General features: G+C 41.0%; 1 protein-coding gene across 12 annotated transcripts in view; it reads right to left on the bottom strand.

The window, feature by feature from the left end:
- The window catches only part of LOC310764102 (C4b-binding protein-like), a 51,174-nt gene extending 33,777 nt beyond the window's left edge, over positions 1-17,397 (bottom strand). For 7 of the 12 annotated variants that reach the window (XR_014549014.1, XR_014549015.1, XR_014549016.1 and 4 more), the window contains exons 1-7: positions 17,024-17,392; positions 13,343-13,522; positions 9,659-9,850; positions 8,126-8,228; positions 7,313-7,398; positions 3,612-3,803; positions 1,684-1,869 (exon numbers count right to left, since the gene is read on the bottom strand). Coding sequence is in view for 9 of the 12 variants with exons in the window: in XM_083617416.1 (XP_083473542.1) it covers positions 1,684-1,869; positions 3,612-3,803; positions 7,313-7,398; positions 8,126-8,228; positions 9,659-9,850; positions 13,343-13,522; positions 17,024-17,156 (1,072 nt within the window). In the remaining 3 variants the exon portion in view is untranslated. Of the gene's footprint in view, positions 1-1,683; positions 1,870-3,611; positions 3,804-7,312; positions 7,399-8,125; positions 8,229-9,658; positions 9,851-13,342; positions 13,523-16,811 lie in introns of all 12 variants that reach the window. The other 5 variants (XM_083617423.1, XM_083617424.1, XM_083617421.1 and 2 more) reach the window with 4 other exon arrangements.
- Positions 17,398-17,419: the final 22 nt, after the last annotated feature.

Here is a 17,419-nt window from a genome sequence, read left to right as displayed (position 1 = left end):
AATGCAGGCTTTCGCTGAAGCCTGGAGATTTTTATAATTTTTATAAAAATAATTTTTTCCCCTTTATTCCCCCCCCCCTTAAAAACTAGGTGCGCCCTATGGAGTGAAAAATACGGTAATTGCTTCATGGCCAAGTCATGCAAATCCCATTCTTGTGACATCACCAAAAGTAACTTCTGCTCTCTGAGCATTTTCTGAGCAGTCACACATTGGGCAAGCTTGTAAAATAGCCACTTGACTGGTTGTGGTAAGCACAGCTCACAGGCAACCAGGCTAAGAAACTTTATCAGGCAGCTTCTTTCTTTTTGGGCAGAAATGACTAACAAAAATCAAAGGAGAGGGTGCCCAAATATATGTAAGAAAAGACAAAGTAACAGATGGGGAACTACCTTCATAGATGACAGCCATAGATCCCCTTTAGTACCTCAGTTTTTTTCTATCTTACTTTCATACAAACACGGTGCAAAATGTTAATATTTGTTTAATAATATTGTTATAGGTTGCTAGGTGCTATAATTTAATTAAGGCTTGCATGTTAAAACTGTGTATCAGACCCCCAAATGTTAGAATGTAATCAAGAATGTAATCTTAGAACAAGCCTAAGATGTATGTTAGAACCCTCTGAAATTAGCATTTATGAAAAGCTAATTATGTCAGGCAAACTTCCTAGATTGTATATTAGACATTTCTAAAGCCTGGGAGATCAACACGTGTCAAGAGCTAATTAAGTCATTTAATTTCTTTTTGAGGTGTTAGCCTGGGGCACCCTTATATCGTAGACTCAGGTTGTATATTTGTGTAAATAAACCAATTATCATAAAGACACCCTAGGCTCCACTGTGCTTCATTTTCCAAAAGGAAACACGGACCCTAGATAAGTGTCTGGTACTCCCTGGACTCTGGCACTGCTGTGGTGTTTAACAATGTTATAATATGTACATATATAAAATCACAATAATATGACATCTCCTTTGTTTCTTCTGTAAGCTCTAAACCATTTGGATTCAACCAAATGGTTGAATATTACAAAGGACTGTAATAAAAATGAGATTCAAATATAAAAAATGAATTCTGAAAAACTTCCTAAGATAATGGAATCTGAACATTCAAATTCAAAACTGCAATCCAAGAGGGAAGAATTTAGACTCCTGAGCAAGGTGTAAGTATACCAGTATGTTGCTGCTGTTCAAAATTTGGCTGAGGTCTTACAAAACAGAGGACCATCTATGACTGATTCTCCATTCTGATTTTGATGAAATATGAAATGAGATTTAATCCTGGAAATCTTGTCAGTTTATAATCTGTATTGTTTGCAGAATTTCTTTGTTTTATAAACAGTGACGACAGCTTTGAAAACCTATTTGTATTTTGTAATTTTGTATGCTTTGTACACATATCTACACATGTTCTCATATGCTCAAGTTCTAATAATTATTATTTCTGATATCTTTCATTTGAGTTCGTATGACTTTGGCTTTTGTTACAAATAACTAACATACATCTGTGGGACTAGTGAGGCTAAATAAGCTCTCTTTAAGCTATCTGTTTCAACATATAGTACTTCTTCGCATGCCTGCATTTGGGAATGTGCACGCCCTAGGCATAAATGTCATTTTAAATGGGTTCTTCTTGTTTAATGCAGAAACATAAATGCTAATATTTTTCTTTTTAAAGAATTCTTACCCTTTTTGCAGGATGGCACTTTAGGGATCCAAGTATTGTTCGCCTCACATCGAATGAAATAACTTCCGATCATGAAGTATCCAATTTTACATTCAAATGTAATATTGCCCCCAAAGGTATAGGAATCTTTAAACTCACTTATCTTCTTTATTCCATCTTGAACTACTGGATCTGCACATATAATCACTGAAAGCAGAAAGTAATATTAAAAATCAAAATCCCTTAAAAACAGAATCCTTACATTTCTACGTTATTACAAGTTATTTTTTCTGCTGAACTTTACTAAAAAATAATATATTCCGTCATCAATCTAGATCTTTGAAAATGAGACTATAAATGCTTTTCTGTGAGACTGTATAGAACACATGATGAAAAAAGGCTTCTGCTATCTTAAGGCCTCTTCCAACAGGTGTTTTCTGTTTGAGGAATACACATTATTTTAGTAATGGCTGCTGCAAATCAAAGGTCTCCAAAATTAGTCCCATCTGCTGAACTAATCCTTAGAAGGCTCCAAATATATTTCCTCCAATTAGCACTTACACATACAGTATTCCTAGCAATCAAACAGTTTATGGGGAAATTATCTCTCCAACAAGCACTGCCATGTAGCTGTGGCTATACCGCAGCATGTGTGTGAATCAAGAGAGATGAAAGACATTATTACACAATCCACGCAACATTTTCAAACTTTCTTTAAGAAGGAAAATAAAGCCCTCTCTGAAGCACAGCAAAATCCTCTGTGCCATACCAGTAGAGGTACATACTGGTGGAAATTATTCACTTTGTTAATGGGCAAGAGTTATCTTTCCTGCTTTTAGACTAACAGGGACTAAACCATAACCCAATATTAAACAGATAATTAAAAATGAAGCACTGTTATGTTTTTAATATGAAGTAGTGCTTTACTGTACTTCTCACTAGTCTATAACCCGACTAAAAGATTCTATCTCAGAAAGTGAGGAGAAAAAACAGACTTTTATGAAAAGTGTTATAACATCCTACCTCCATCCAGAGAAGAAAAATCCGTGTTAATTTGACCAGTTTACTTTTCTCTAGTGGGAATGTATCCAGCCACTGAATGTACAATGATAATTGGGTAGGCTTTAACAAATGGGGATGGTCACCCATTCTGTATGAAAAAACACCTGACTTTGTTTTACTGCAAGGGGTATGTAGACACACTCCTGTACACTAAAATCCTGGGTAAAATCCTTGTTTTCTGTGATTCAGCAATCACTTTTCTAACAATTAATGAACCAGGAAGTTAATGCTTTAGCCTTTTCCTAAATATCAATAATTGCTATGATGTCATTCATTGGTTAAAACTGTATACCGTATTTTTCACCCTATAGGATGCATTTTTCCTCCTCCAAAAATGAAGGGGAAATGTGTGTGCGTTCTATGGGGCAAATGCAGGCTTTCACTGAAGCCTGGAGAGTGTGAGGGGTCGGTGCGCACTGACCCCTCTCGCTCTCCAGGCTTCAGGAAGCTATCCGCAAGTCACGCAGCTCTCCCACGGCTTCCAGAGAGCTGCCTGCACCCTGAAGCCTGGGGGCGCGCTGAGCTCAGCGCCCCCCAGGCTTCGGGCAGCTCTCCCACGGCTTGTGGAGTGCTGCCTGTTCTGGGGGCTGGGGTCGGGGGAAGCTTGGGCTTCCCCCGCCCCAGCCCCGCGCCTGGGGGGGGGAAATAAATTTTTTTCCCTTTGTTTCCCCCCCAAAAAACTAGGTGCACCCTATGGGCCGGTGCGCCCTATGGGCCGAAAAATATGTGCCAGAAGGCTTTTTACACACAAAAAAGTAGACAAAATGAAGTCTGGACATTTTGACTTTTATCTCAAATTCTTAAAAAATGTAAGGTGGGAAAGGTCAACAGGTTTTGTTTTTTATAATCATCATGAAGGAAAAACTGGTATATATTAAAAAAATAACCTTGGCATCTCGGGGGTTTACTGCTCCACAGTGGTCTATTAGTTTTATCAACATCACAGTATATAATAGGTTCTCCAATGAGTGAGAAAGTCTCCTTGCAGCTGTATTTGAGCGCTGTTCCATAAGGATAAATAGATGCAGTTCCGTTGTGGGATCCACCAGGAATGTCTGGAGGGTCTTTACATATAGCTCCTAAAAGAAAACTGAATAATTCAGCAAAATGATAGAACTGTCAACAGTATACTGTTGAAAAATCCAAAACAAACCGTGTAACAACTACTATTTTAAATATATTTATTTAGAAGTGATATATTTTAAATGCCTATTGGATTTCTCAGTTTAATTTATTTTTTATTTTACCAAAAATGAACAAAATCATAAGAAGAGAGGCTCACATTTTGGCAGCAGGGAATTACCATTGGTTGTGATTCTCTGAGTCATTCTCTGGGGAGCTGCACATACAGGAACACATCTGCAGTTCTGTGCAGACAGGAAGACTTTTTGGAAGTACTGAAATACACTCAATATCCTGGCTTATTTTCCTGTTAGATTAATAGAAAGTAAATCAGAAGTTCCTGCTTCTTATGTTAACAGAGAACTCTGCCTTAATAAAGCCAGGATCTTCATACTGAAATTGATGCACAACCAAGGAAGGAGGAGAAGAGGGAGAGGGGAAGATGCTTGGGTCCAGCGCTCATTCCCAGCTTCATAGAATAATGGTCAGAACTGCCCCATTAATTTTCTGCAGCTGATGTTCCTTATTGCACAACCCGATGAATAGCCACTTGAAGAGTAAGCTCAAGATAAATGTGCACATTTAAGTGTATTTAAACCTAACCTTTGTTATTACACCACATTTTAAGTTACACTGATAATCTGCCTTTTATCATCATGGAACTCAAGGTAGCACGAATAGGGTAAGTACATATACTATCCAAGCACTGAGCAGATTCCAGACCAGTTGAGTTTTCTATATTCAAATACCTGCACATGCAAACATTCTGTTTTATACTTTAGCATGAATGAAGAATGCTATTACTGTTGAGGAATATCTATTTAGATCTCTATATGTAACCCTACTAACAACGTACACATTTACATTTACATTACAACGTACAACATTTACATGCAATCTGAATCTTATTCCTTATGGAAACACAGGGAAGATATGATGATAACTCATGACACCAGAACCTTGATGGACTGGTGCCTGATGTAAGCCATGATGCATTCTGGAACATAACCTCCTTTGTGTTCCCTACCCACCAGGCCCCAATCTAATTCTCGTCTCAACCGAATGCTACATGACATGTTGTACATACTCTCAACAAAGTTTTAAGATAACAATGCTAAGTGTGTCCTTTTTCCTTACACTAGCAACAATAATGGAGCAGGGCCCTTTGTCTTATCAATCGATTCTATACAGGGGGGTGCCTGTATAGGCCCATAAATGTGAACTAAAGAAGAAAGTAATTTGTGGGGTGCTGGAACGTAACCCTGTACAGCCAGTCTGTACAGCCAGCAGCACTTACCTTCTTCAAATGCCTTCTGGATGCCTTTGGGTGTATCTGTATATATATTCTCACAAAGTTCTTCCTGCTTTTTACCTCTTATCTGATTTAACCTATTCTTAGAAGCTTTTAGCAAATTCTTTTGTGAAATTTTCTAGACTGGGATCTGCCATAGCCACTTTGAGAGTTTTTTGTTTTACAATCAAGCTGTGTAAATTTTATGAAATAAAAAAATTCTTACCATAGTTTTTGTCAGTTAAACACTTGTAATGACAAAAGCCATTTACAATTGACGAGACATTATTTCTTTACTCCTGGCTGAATTAACATTACCTAAACCTAATCTGGGAGGTTCGTGTTGTTTAAAATAGCTTAAGAAAGTGCAAACCAGAAAATTATCAACAAGAAACAGGGCGGGATTCAATTACCTCTGGGTGTTCAACGTTCCATGTAATTTAGATATAAGTTGATTAGTCTAAACTTAGAAATCTCATTTAGACATCTACAATAGCATTTTAAATAACAAAACTGTAAACCCTATAACTAACATTTTTTATTTTCTTAATTTGTATTGTATGCATAAGGTACTACATTTTGAAAATGCTTGAGGAATTCATTCCTTGCAAATTCCAGTACCTAACTTGTTGGATTCACAACTTGCAGACTAATGCAAGGAATCAGAATAAAGTTGTCCTTCAGATTTTGCACTCCAAAATTTCAGATGTGAATTTTGATTTAAAAAAAAACACATGAAAACACAACTTTACGATAAAGTATGTTTAGAAATGTATGATTTGTCCCTGTATTTCTCTTCTTTTGATTGAATTATCTGTTTAATATGAGCTTTTAATGGATAATCTATGTTGTAATTTTATTTATTAAAATTAACAAAAATATACAAAAACAGAAAAAGTAATGCTTCTTTTTGTGAGAATATACATGTGGCTACAGTGGTGCCCCGCAAGACGAAATCTCCAGGACAGCAGGGAAGCGCAGCGCGTCTTCCCCACTGTCCTCGGACCTCCTCCGAAGGCTGGCGGTGGGGCGGAGAGACCTCCTCCTGCCACCAGCCTTCGGGAGGCTGCTCCGAAGGCTGGCGGTGGGGCGGAGAGACCTCCTCCCGCCGCCAGCCTTCGGAAGGCTGCTCCGAAGGCTGGCGGCGGGAGGAGGTCTGTCTGCCCCACCGCCAGCCTTCGGAAGGCTGCTCCGAAGGCTGGCGGCGGGAGGAGGTCTGTCCGCCCCACCGCCAGCCTTCGGAAGGCTGCTCCGAAGGCTGGTGGCGGGAGGAGGTCTGTCCGCCCCACCGGCAGCCTTCGGAAGGCTGCTCCGAAGGCTGGCGGCGGGAGGAGGTCTCTCCGCCCCACCGGCAGCCTTTGGAAGGCTGCTCCGAAGGCTGGCGGCGGGAGGAGGTCTCTCCGCCCCACTGGCAGCATTCGGAAGGCTCCTCCGAAGGCTGGCGGTGGGGCGGAGAGACCTTCTCCCCGCGCCAGCCTTCGGATGGCTGTCCTGAAGACTTGCGGTGGGAGGAGGGTTTTCCTTCCCACCACCAACATTCAGAATGCTGTTCTGAATGTTGGCGGTGGGGAGGAAAAACCCTCCTCCCACCGCAAGCCCCGGGAACAGAGGAGAAGCGCTGCGCGCCTTCCCCTCTGTTCCCGTACCTGTCCTGAAGGCTTGCGGTGGGGAGAAAAGCCCTTTTCCGCACCGCCAGCCTGGCAAGCGGTCTCCATAGGAACGCATTAATTGATTTTCAATGCATTCCTATGGGAAACCGTGCTTCGCAAGACGAAAAACTCGCAAGAAGAAAAAACTTGCGGAACGAATTAATTTCGTCTTGCGAGGCACCACTGTATTTTTAATTAGCAGGTTACTATAGAAATGAGACAGAACAGACTTATGAATAGCTGTGAAACAAACACAGAATAGGAACTAACTAATTTGCTTATTTTAATGACCATGCTTTACTAAATTTTAAGGCAAATTCATAGCCCAATTGTCCCACTGAGTTCAATATAGGGCTTTCTCCTAAGGAAGTGTTCATAGGAATGTAGCCTTCAGGTGCAATCCTCTATATCCCTACCTGGGTACAAACCTCCACTGAACACAGTGAAACAAATTTCCAAGAAAACAACTGTGCTGTTAATCACAAAAAATATCACTCCAAATTTGTAAATAATTTACGCTACTTACGCACACAAAGTGGAGGTGGATTACTCCAGTGAACATCACTTCCCTTTGCCTGACATCTGTTCCAACGTCTCCCAATCATTGTGTATCTGAATGTACAGGATAAAAAATCCAACCAAGTGATGCTCAATCCATATAAATCAGAAGTACAGTTGGTAGGCAGTTCATAGAGCGGTGCTGTTCAGGTCTACTCCAATCTAGACAAGGTCTTACTGCCCTTAAAATATCAAGATTACAGCTGGGAGGTACTGCTCGATCTAGCCCCGATTCTTCATGTCTTCTATGCTTATGGTAATTTTTTAATCTCTTGCTAATTATGCTGTTTTAAAAGTGTATTTTATATTGAACTTCTTTTTACTAATGTTTTCTTCTAAAATGTTTAAGATAAAAAATTGTTAACTTTGTTGTTAAATGTGCATTCTGTAGTCAACCTCTTTCATAATGTATTATTTTGAAATTTTTAGGATTATATTTAAGTTTCCTGTTAATTATGCTGCTTTGAATGTATCCTAGATGTTTTTCAGTAATGTTTTATTCTGCGTGTGTGTATGAAACTCTATTTTCTCCCTTTTTTAAAAATTGTTTTTATTTTTATCTGCAAGCCACCTTGTCCCTTCCCAGGGTAAAAGGCATGGTATACATATATAATAATGAAATTTATAATGATTATGATAATAATATATTTAGATTCTCCTCCTAAACTTAACTGACTGCATCTTCAGTTACAAAGTACTGCCAATTTTACTAGTTTCTGAAAAAACAAGAGCAAAAGTATATTGGAAATGTTATTGGTGGCCTTTAATGGTGTTTCCTTACCCTTGAATACACATATATAAAATGCTTGCTCCAAAGGTGTATTCTGAATTAAATGAGAAAATACTTCCATCTTTTACTGGTGTTGGTGTCTCACAAGCTTTTCCTGAAAAGAAACATTCTAGAATTAAACATACAAAACCAGGAAAAAACAAACAAACAATATTTTTGACAGGTCTGGCATTAATAAAAGGAGAACAGTTTTGACAAATTGCATTAAAAACATGAAGGAAAGCAAACTATATATAAGATAATGCATAAAACAACGTAGTAACATACAAGATCTCTTATGTCTGCAGTTCACAATCCTAGCAAATATCCTTTTTAAAACCAAGCATTATTCTGAATATATTTGCCAGGATCATTAACTACACATAAAAGATACTGTAATGTCAATGATCACCATGCGAGAGATCTTCAAAGTGCCATACTTTGTTATTTTACATTTTCCTTCACATATTTTAACAAAACTGTTCAAACAGCCCCTCACTGCTCTTTGAACCATCAACTGAACTTCAACTGCTGACGTACACCATCTTAAAATCTTATGAAAGCACAGATCAGCAAATGCAATGAGTAAACAAACCAATCTCTTGCACATCTTGAATAAGAATTTTGTTTCTGGATGCCTTTCCAGTGGAAGTGGGCATCACTCATATTTATTTAATCTTCCACAGAAGATTAGTACAAATAAAAAAAGTGATAGTACTGCACTATCACCTGGGTGGAGGAGGTGCTGCATGTTGTAAAGAGGATGCTCTGTGTGAAATATCCTGCCATAGGGTTACAGCATAGTTGTAACAGATGCCACAAAATTACTTAGCGTTAGGTATTTTAAAAACTTTGCATAAAATCTGGGATGTTTGCTTCTTTCATCTCTACAAGACTGCAACTTGCTATTCTTGACAAATTCAAAATCAAGATATTTATTCTTCTCTTGCCTGGCTGCCTCATCATGCAAAACTCAGCATAGATTAAGGTGGTTATGTAGTTAGTTTTTTGTCAGAAATAGCACTTGCCTTGTTACTGTAAAAGCAGTTATTTGTATAGCAAGTGTGCTGTAGGGGTTCGAGTGTTGAGGTAGGATTAGGCAGGTCAAAGTTCAAATCTCCTTTCAGGCATGAAGCTCACTGGGTGACTTAAGGACAGTCACTGTCTCTCAGCCTAACCTAAATCTACAGGATTTGTAGGATAAAATAGAAGATGAAGAAAACCATGTCTGAAGAAAAATACATATATGATATTCTGAGCTCTTTGAAGGAAGGCTTAAATGTAAATGTATCAAGTAAAACAGCTGCAGCATTTACATTCCCTAGCTCAAACATGTTTCAAACTGAGTCATATGGCTACTTTTTATTTCCCTGTTCACCAAACCACCAATACGTCTTTGTGGCCAAAACCAAAAAACCTTTCATTTTAATAATTTCCAAGGACCTGCATGTTCTGGGGACTTGATCTTTTTAAAAACAAAGTCCGGTTTTTGTTCATAAATACCTGCAAATCATTACAATAAATCAAAAGCAAAAGATGGTTTACCTCTACAGAACTTTGCAAGCGGTGACCACTTCATATTTTTACCACAGGTAATAGTATTCAAGATACCAGGAACTTGTTCAAATCCTGCCTTACATACATAGTGTACTACCATCCCAACAGGAAACAATACTGAAGTTCCAAACTTATCTTTTAGTTTAGCTCTAGTTTGCTTTGGTGGAAAGGGGCAGAATTCTGCAAACAAAAAGCAAGATAACAACTTATGACACCATGTTAGAAACTAGAATAATACAAACGTCAGAATGTTAGAAGATTCACCACTGTTAACAGACTGCCTACATCCTGCCTGCTTTCCTGTTTTATTACATGTATATACAGTGGTACCTCAGGATGCGAACGGGATCCGTTCCGGAGCCCCGTTTGCATCCTGAACAAAACGTAAGACGCGACTGCGCGTGCGCAGGTTGCCACTTCTGCGCATGCGTGTGACGTCATTTTGACTGTCTGCGCATGCGCGAGTGGCGAAACCTGGAAGTAATGTGCTCCGTTACTTCCGGGTTGCTGCGGAGCGCAACCTGAAAATACTTATCCTGAAGCGTATTTATCCCGAGGTATGACTGTACACACACAAAAACCAAGCAGACACAGCAATCTATGGAGTTCAATGAACTGAAAGATTAAGACCACAATCTATGCATGTTTACCAGCCACAATAGTGGGGTCAGCATGGTGAAAACACCACTACAAGCACCAGATTGGTTGTCAGTGCATTTGTAGTGCACCACCCTCCTCCCACTCCTGATTTAGTGCAGCAATGCTGGTGATGGAAGGTCAGGTAACTGCTGTCACTCTGCCAACTAGTGCTGATATTTACTCAGAAATAAACAGCCAGGTAAGTGCATACAGGAATACAGCTTAAATGTGCAATTTTCTGCTTGAAACTGGGAAAATCTAGATGACAGAACTGGCATAAGGAAAGTATATTCCATTTATCTTAATGGGGGGGGGGGGAGGAAATAGGCTGCAGCTGTTGATCTGACTGCTGTGGAAAAAAAATAGAATGACCATCAGCCAAGTGGCAAGCAATAGGATAGCTCCAATACCTTCATCACTTAGCTCCCTTGCCATGCCATCCCCTCAAGCCCAAAGCCTTCATCTTGTTTGTTTGTTTTTGGTTTTGACTGTCTGAATATACTGCCTTTCTGTCAAGGAATCCAATGCTCTGGCCATTTGTGGAATTTGCCAAGAACAATAAACCCATGATCCAGACCACATTCAGCCACCCCTGCTTCATCTTCAGTGCCTACTGCTGGAGGCTTCCTGCCACACCTTTAAGAGGTCCAGAAGAAACTTATTCAACACTTGAACTGTGCTAACAAAGCCTACAAATGCAGAACAAAATGGCATCAGCAGAACATATCCTGCTGTTTGAGATGAAGTATGAAATTCCACATAACATGTCTGATCCAATTTTTGCTATGCTAGATCATCAATAACAGAAGCTTTCCCAGATGTCTGGGGAAGGAAATGGTGAACTCAGTCAATGGTGAACACCTCCAGTCAACAGCTCATTGTGATTGTTGATAGCCAAGCTGTAAATCTTGGCAGTCAAATTCGCTCTGGGAAAAGAGAATGAACAAGGGATTAACCTCAGGTGCTCTGAAAAAGCAGCTTTCCATGCTGGGACCAAGCAGCTTAAATTACGGCTGAGATATTATCAGTCTGCCATTTGAAATTTACATCTGGATTGTGAGCTAACTGCTGGCTGAAGAAGAGATGATTACCAAAAGACAGAAAGCAAAACGAAAAGCATGTTTTAATTATTTGCAACTAAGAAAATTTTAGATAGCCAAATGGTATCCCAATTGCTAGAAATCTTTATTTTATTTTACTTTTTTATTTTAAACTCTCTGTTTGATCAATGGTGCTGACTTCAAACTGAAAAGTATTTTTTCTATGTCACTGTGGGAAAAGAATACGGCCCAATAAGGAATCCTGTGAAGACATTAAGGTGAAGACGGGAGACTGAAGCTCTTAAGGTAGAGACTGTGGAGATCTTAAGGTAGAGACTGAGCTGTTAATACAGCTAAGACCATTCTGTATGGCAAATGCATTGTTGGACACCCCATTGACTGTTGGCATATTACAGTAATTAGTGGATGAGCAATTAAAATAGTTCAGAGTTGAGATCCATGAAATGATGAATGGAAATGGACCACAGGAGGATGAAATGGAAAATGGAATTAAAGACACAGAAGCTTTGGAGAACAATACCAATAAAATGTTGCCAGAACAGGAGAGTGAAATGAAAGTTGGAGGCAGTAGATGATGAAATGGAGAAGTCCTTCACAAAAGTGTCTAGAGGGATAAAACAGCCAAAAGGCAGAATTATGATGTTGGAGGAGTGGAATGAAGTCATGGATGGAGAGACTAAGAGACATCCTGAGCTGGCAGGGACAGAGTTGAAGAGAAAGGATTCTACATATGATTTGGAGTGAATTTACAGGGGAAAGCTACCAACTCATGGAGAAAGAATGGAAGAAGTGGAAATTGAAGTTGTTGTTTTTTTAAAAGGATGGAAAATCATAGCTTGGTGAAGGACCCTGCGAGAGAGAGAGGGAAGGGAAGGTCTCCCAGGCTGAGACTGGGGGAAGAAAGCTAAACTCCCAGCTCTCACCTTTTTCTGTGAGAAAAGGGTTAAGATCTAACTTTGAGAGCTGACTCTGTATTTTCTTTTCTCTTCTTTATCTAGATTAATTTGCTTTTTATTGTATTGTATTATGAAAAAGTCTTAACAAAATTTTATTAGAAAAAAACCAGGGGCCTTTCTTTATTCTGGAACAGATCCAAGCACTTACAAGGTCCACCCAGATTTCATGAAATTCGACCTAGTCTTCCTTGTATCCCAGATAAACCATAACTTGCTATTTTTTCTGGTTGCATGCATCAGTCACCACCAACAGTACCTGTGCAGGGTCATGAGGCTTACTGGATTCTAGTAAACATTCTAAAACATCTTCCATGTGACAGCCCTTTAGATATTTGAAGATGTCTGTCCTATCACCTTCCAGTCTAACTCCCTCAACCATTCCTCATAAGACTGTGTTTCCAGAACCTTGGTCATCTTGGTTGCCTTCAACTGCACATGTTCCAGCTTATAAATATCCTTCTTCAACTGTGGTGCCCATGACTGAACAAAGTTCTGCAGGTGCGGTCTGACCAAGGCAAAATAGAGTGATACTATGACTTCCCTGATCTCGACACTATACTTCTGCAGCCAAGATCAGCATTAGCTTTTTTGCTGATGCATCGTACTGTTGACTCATTAAGAATCTATTAATACCCCTAGATCCACTGTTGACTCATTAAGAATCTATTAATACCCCTAGATCCTTTTCACATGTACTGTTGGCAAGCCAAGTTATTCCTCATCTTATATTTGAGCATCTGATTATTCCTGGCTAAGTGTAGAACCTTACATATGTCTCTACTGAAACTCATTTTGTTAGTTTTGGCCCAGATCTCTAATCTGTTAAGGTATTATGGAATTGTGATTCTATCTTCTGTGGTATTAGCTACCTCTCCCAGTTTGATGTCATCTCCATTTTAGTAGAGCTCACTTCTAGGTAACTATAGTTATAATCACAACCACAAAATAGAAGATGCTGAACTTTGAGTCTATAACATTACAGCAACTTTATATGAACAACAATAAGAACAACACACCACCACAGGGGTCTTCCAATGGCGTCCAGTTTCCATCAATGCAATAAGTCATATTTGGTTTTGAAGGTAATCTTGTAAAACCTTTTTTGCATTCATATACAGCTTTACCAGGTAGTTCATGGATGATCTCAGAAAAGGAAAACACTGGTAACTCCTCAATTTTACACCATTTTCGGTCCCCTTTAAAAACACAATAGTTAAAGATGTTAAGTCTTTTGAACTAAAAACATTGTTCACTATTTCACCATATTTGTTCTGATAGTTAATGTAATAAAACATAAGTAATAAAAGTATCTTAAAAAAAAGCAAATTATTATAACTAAGATATGAAAGAACAATTGAAAATACTCATGTACTCTTTGAAATTTAAAACTCAGCCTTCCTGAATCTTTTCTTGTGCAAACTCATGATACTAGCACTGATGCTATCTTATAAATTCTTATACATTTCCAAGCTCAAAATTCTGGCCAGAATGCCCCTTAAGGGCAGGGGTAGGGAACCATATTTAGCTTTAGGGCCACATTCCCTTTTGAAAAACCTTTCAAGAACACATTCTAGTAGCAGGCAGGGCCAGAGGCAAAACTGGGTGGAGTGACAAATACCAATAAAATCAGATTTCTCCGCTATTGCCTTTGTGCTATGAAATGTTCTTCCTCATGTCATACAAGAAGTAGCAACCATCAGATGCTTCAAACATCTTTTAAAGATGGATTTTGCCCAGGCTTTCCCTTACACGAAAGACCAGAGGTTTTTGCCAAGTTAACTAAGGAGAAGATCTCTATATCTGTATTGTGGTAAATCGATGAAGAATATGACTTGACACCAAACTGTATATGTGGAGGGGCAGCAAAGGAAAGAGAAAAGGGAGGATCAAATAAATCACACAGGAAAACACAAACATAAATAACAGAAGGGAGTGTTCAACCCATATACTGTATGCACGCTAGAAAATTAGGTCTAATGGTGGCGCTGTGGGTAAAACCTCAGTGCCTAGGACTTGCTGATCGTAAGGTCGGCGGTTCGAATCCCCGCGGCGGGGTGAGCTCCCGTCGTTCGGTCCCAGCTCCTGTCAACCTAGCAGTTCGAAAGCACCCCTAAGTGCAAGTAGATAAATAGGGACCGCTTTATAGCGGGAAGGTAAACAGCGTTTCCGTGTGCGGCGCTGGTGCTGGCTCGCCAGATGCAGCTTCGTCACGCTGGCCACGTGACCCGGAAGTGTCTTCGGACAGCGCCGGCTCCCGGCCTCTTGAGCGAGATGAGAGCGCAACCCTAGAGTCGGTCACGACTGGCCCTGACGGGCAGGGGTACCTTTACCTTACCTCATCAAAAAAGATTTTTGTGCATTTTTCACACATTTATTTGGTTTTTTAAAAACTGTATTTCCTCCCAAAGCAGTCCAGGGTAGTAAGCATCTAATGCTACAATAGTATGATTTAAAATTAAATTAAAACATTTCTAAAACATTTTAAACCATCTATACACATTTAAAGGGAATTGCATATCATCAGTTAAAATTTCAGTTGCCATGGCCAGCATTGGTGTTATATGCTCAAACCATATTTCCCTGCCGAGCAAGCTGGAAGCTGATTCTGCACCAAATGAAGTTTCTGAACAGTCTTCAGAGTTAAACCCCATATACTGTATAATACAATGCAATTATCTAACCCAGAGGTTACCAGAGCAGGCTATCCCTGTCGAGATAGGGATACAGCTGGGCCACCAGACCAAGCTGATGGAAGGCACTCCACGCCACCAACATCACCTGAGCCTCAAGCAACTGACAAGTATAGCAAAAATTGGTCTTTGTGAAAAGACTCATCTTCTCTTCACATACTATACTGGTCTAAAAAAGGACATCACACAAGGGAAAAGGGCCAGGAAAGGAAGAGGAAAATCAAAATCAAAACTCAGGGAGAGATGTTCCTATAATCTTTTTAAAATTAGTTTTTATTAAAGATTTTATTGTGAAAGAAAGAAAGAAAAGTACATACAGTGGTACCTCGGGTTAAGTACTTAATTCGTTCCGGAGGTCCGTTCTTAACCTGAAACTGTTCTTAACCTAAAGCACCACTTTAGCTAATGGGGCCTCCTGCTGCCGCCAGAGCACAATTTCTGTTCTTATCCTGAAGCAAAGTTCTTAACCCGAGGTAATATTTCTGGGTTAGCAGAGTCTGTAACCTGAAGCGTATGTAACCCGAGGTACCACTGTATAGTGTCTCCACTTTCAATTCATAGAATCTTTTTCATAATTCATTTACCTTTGGTATGAGACACTGTTGTGGCATGCATTATGCGGTGGGGGGAGAGGGGAAGAGAGGAGACACAGGGGAGATAGATAGGGGTATGATGATCTTTCGTTCTATTGCATAGTGTTTGTGTAGGTTTTTGTATCAGTGTCACGTGGGTAGGTCCGTATAACCGACCAGCGAAAACAGTTCTGGGGCAGGTGGTGCCCGATGGAGCTGGGCTTCCAGGTAAAGCAGCCCTGCTTCCTATCTTGATGGAATAGCGGCCTCCAGATGACAGTGAGGAGAGAGGAGGCCTGGTGGAGCTGGCTGGTCACAGAAGAGCGCATGGAGCGAGTTCTGCCTCTCAGCTGGAATGGCTGCCCCAGAGGACATCAATCTGAATCAAATCAATCAAACGACCAGCACCAACAAAACAAAATAGAAAGCACATAAAACACATTAGTCAAATGTGTAAGGTAAAGGTAAAGGGACCCCTGACCATTAGGTCCAGTCGCGGACGACTCTGGGGTTGCGGAACTCATCTCGCTTTATTGGCCGAGGGAGCCGGCATACAGCTTCTGGGTCATGTGACCAGCATGACTAAGCCACTTCTGGCAAACCAGAGCAGCACATGTGAAATATACTCAGAGTCGCAAAGTGATTTCATGCTCTTTATACAGATCATAGTGGTGAGGAGGAATGAATGAATGTCCCCTCAAAGTATCTGCTTTATATACATTATTTACACAATGGGCTGCACATGATTGGCTAATTCCGGAATTCTACTGTAAGCCAATCAGGTTGTGGATTCACTTCTATCTGGAGCATGATTGGGTGGTTCCTGCCAACCAATCATACTGCTGCATTGTTCTAGGACCAATCAGACTGCTGCCTTTTGGATCCTATTGTTCTAGGACCAATCAGACTGCTGCAGTTTGGATCCTATTCAACTCAGTACATAACAGCATGGAAACGCCGTTTACCTTCCCACCGGAGCGGTACCTATTTATCTACTTGAACTTTGACGTGCTTTCGAACTGCCAGGTTGGCAGGAGAGTCAAATGCGTACAATAGGGTAAAAGGGAATAAAATAAAACAAGACAGATGCAGGCTCGTTCCAACTTTAAATCGGTAGTTATCACACGGAATAGTGTTTAATAAGTTATTTTATATGTGCCTGAACAGCGCCTATGCCTTCGTGCCGCGGCAAGCGAGGTCCCTGCGGCGGCCTCGTATCTCACCTGCCGCCCGCTGCGAATCCTGGGCGGGAGAGGAGCGCAACTGCCGCGCGGCTGAGGAGCCAGGACTCGACGCCTCCTCGCCGGCGGCCTCTAACCCACATCATGCCCCGCTTTGCGAAGCCTCTCGAAGCCCGAGCGGGCGTGAGGGGAGGCAACGCGAAGGGAGAGAGGCCGCTAGAGGCTCCGCCGCCGCCTGCCTGCCTCGTACTCACCCACCAGTTCCTGAGGCAGCAGCAACAACAGCATCGACATCGCCAAGAGCCGGCAAGTCCGTAGAAGCCCCCACAATAGCCGCAGCATAACGCTGAGCTGAGGCGGCGGCGCGGAGAGCCCCTCATTCCGCATGCGCGGAGGAGGCGGCGGGAAAGAACGTTGGGCAGGAGCCGCGTGGCACTGGCAAGGCGCGCGCCGAACGCTGCCCTCAGCTCGCGCTACCGGCCTTCCCACTTATAGCCTTAGAGAGGAAGTAGGTTTCCGGGTCCCTTGTTACCTATTTTATAAGTGGCCGTCGAATGCCGGGTATCAGGACTGCGCATGCGGGCAGGGAGGCGAGGTCCAGCGTGTGCAAAACAGTTGAGCTCGTGCTGGGAGTTGGGCGCGGCAGGAGG

This window comes from Podarcis filfolensis (assembly GCF_964270895.1).
Source record: "Podarcis filfolensis genome assembly, chromosome: 6".
Lineage (NCBI taxonomy): Eukaryota > Metazoa > Chordata > Lepidosauria > Squamata > Lacertidae > Podarcis > Podarcis filfolensis.
The sequence above is the reverse complement of the archived record's forward strand: the minus strand, read 5'-3'. Positions and strand labels throughout refer to the sequence as shown.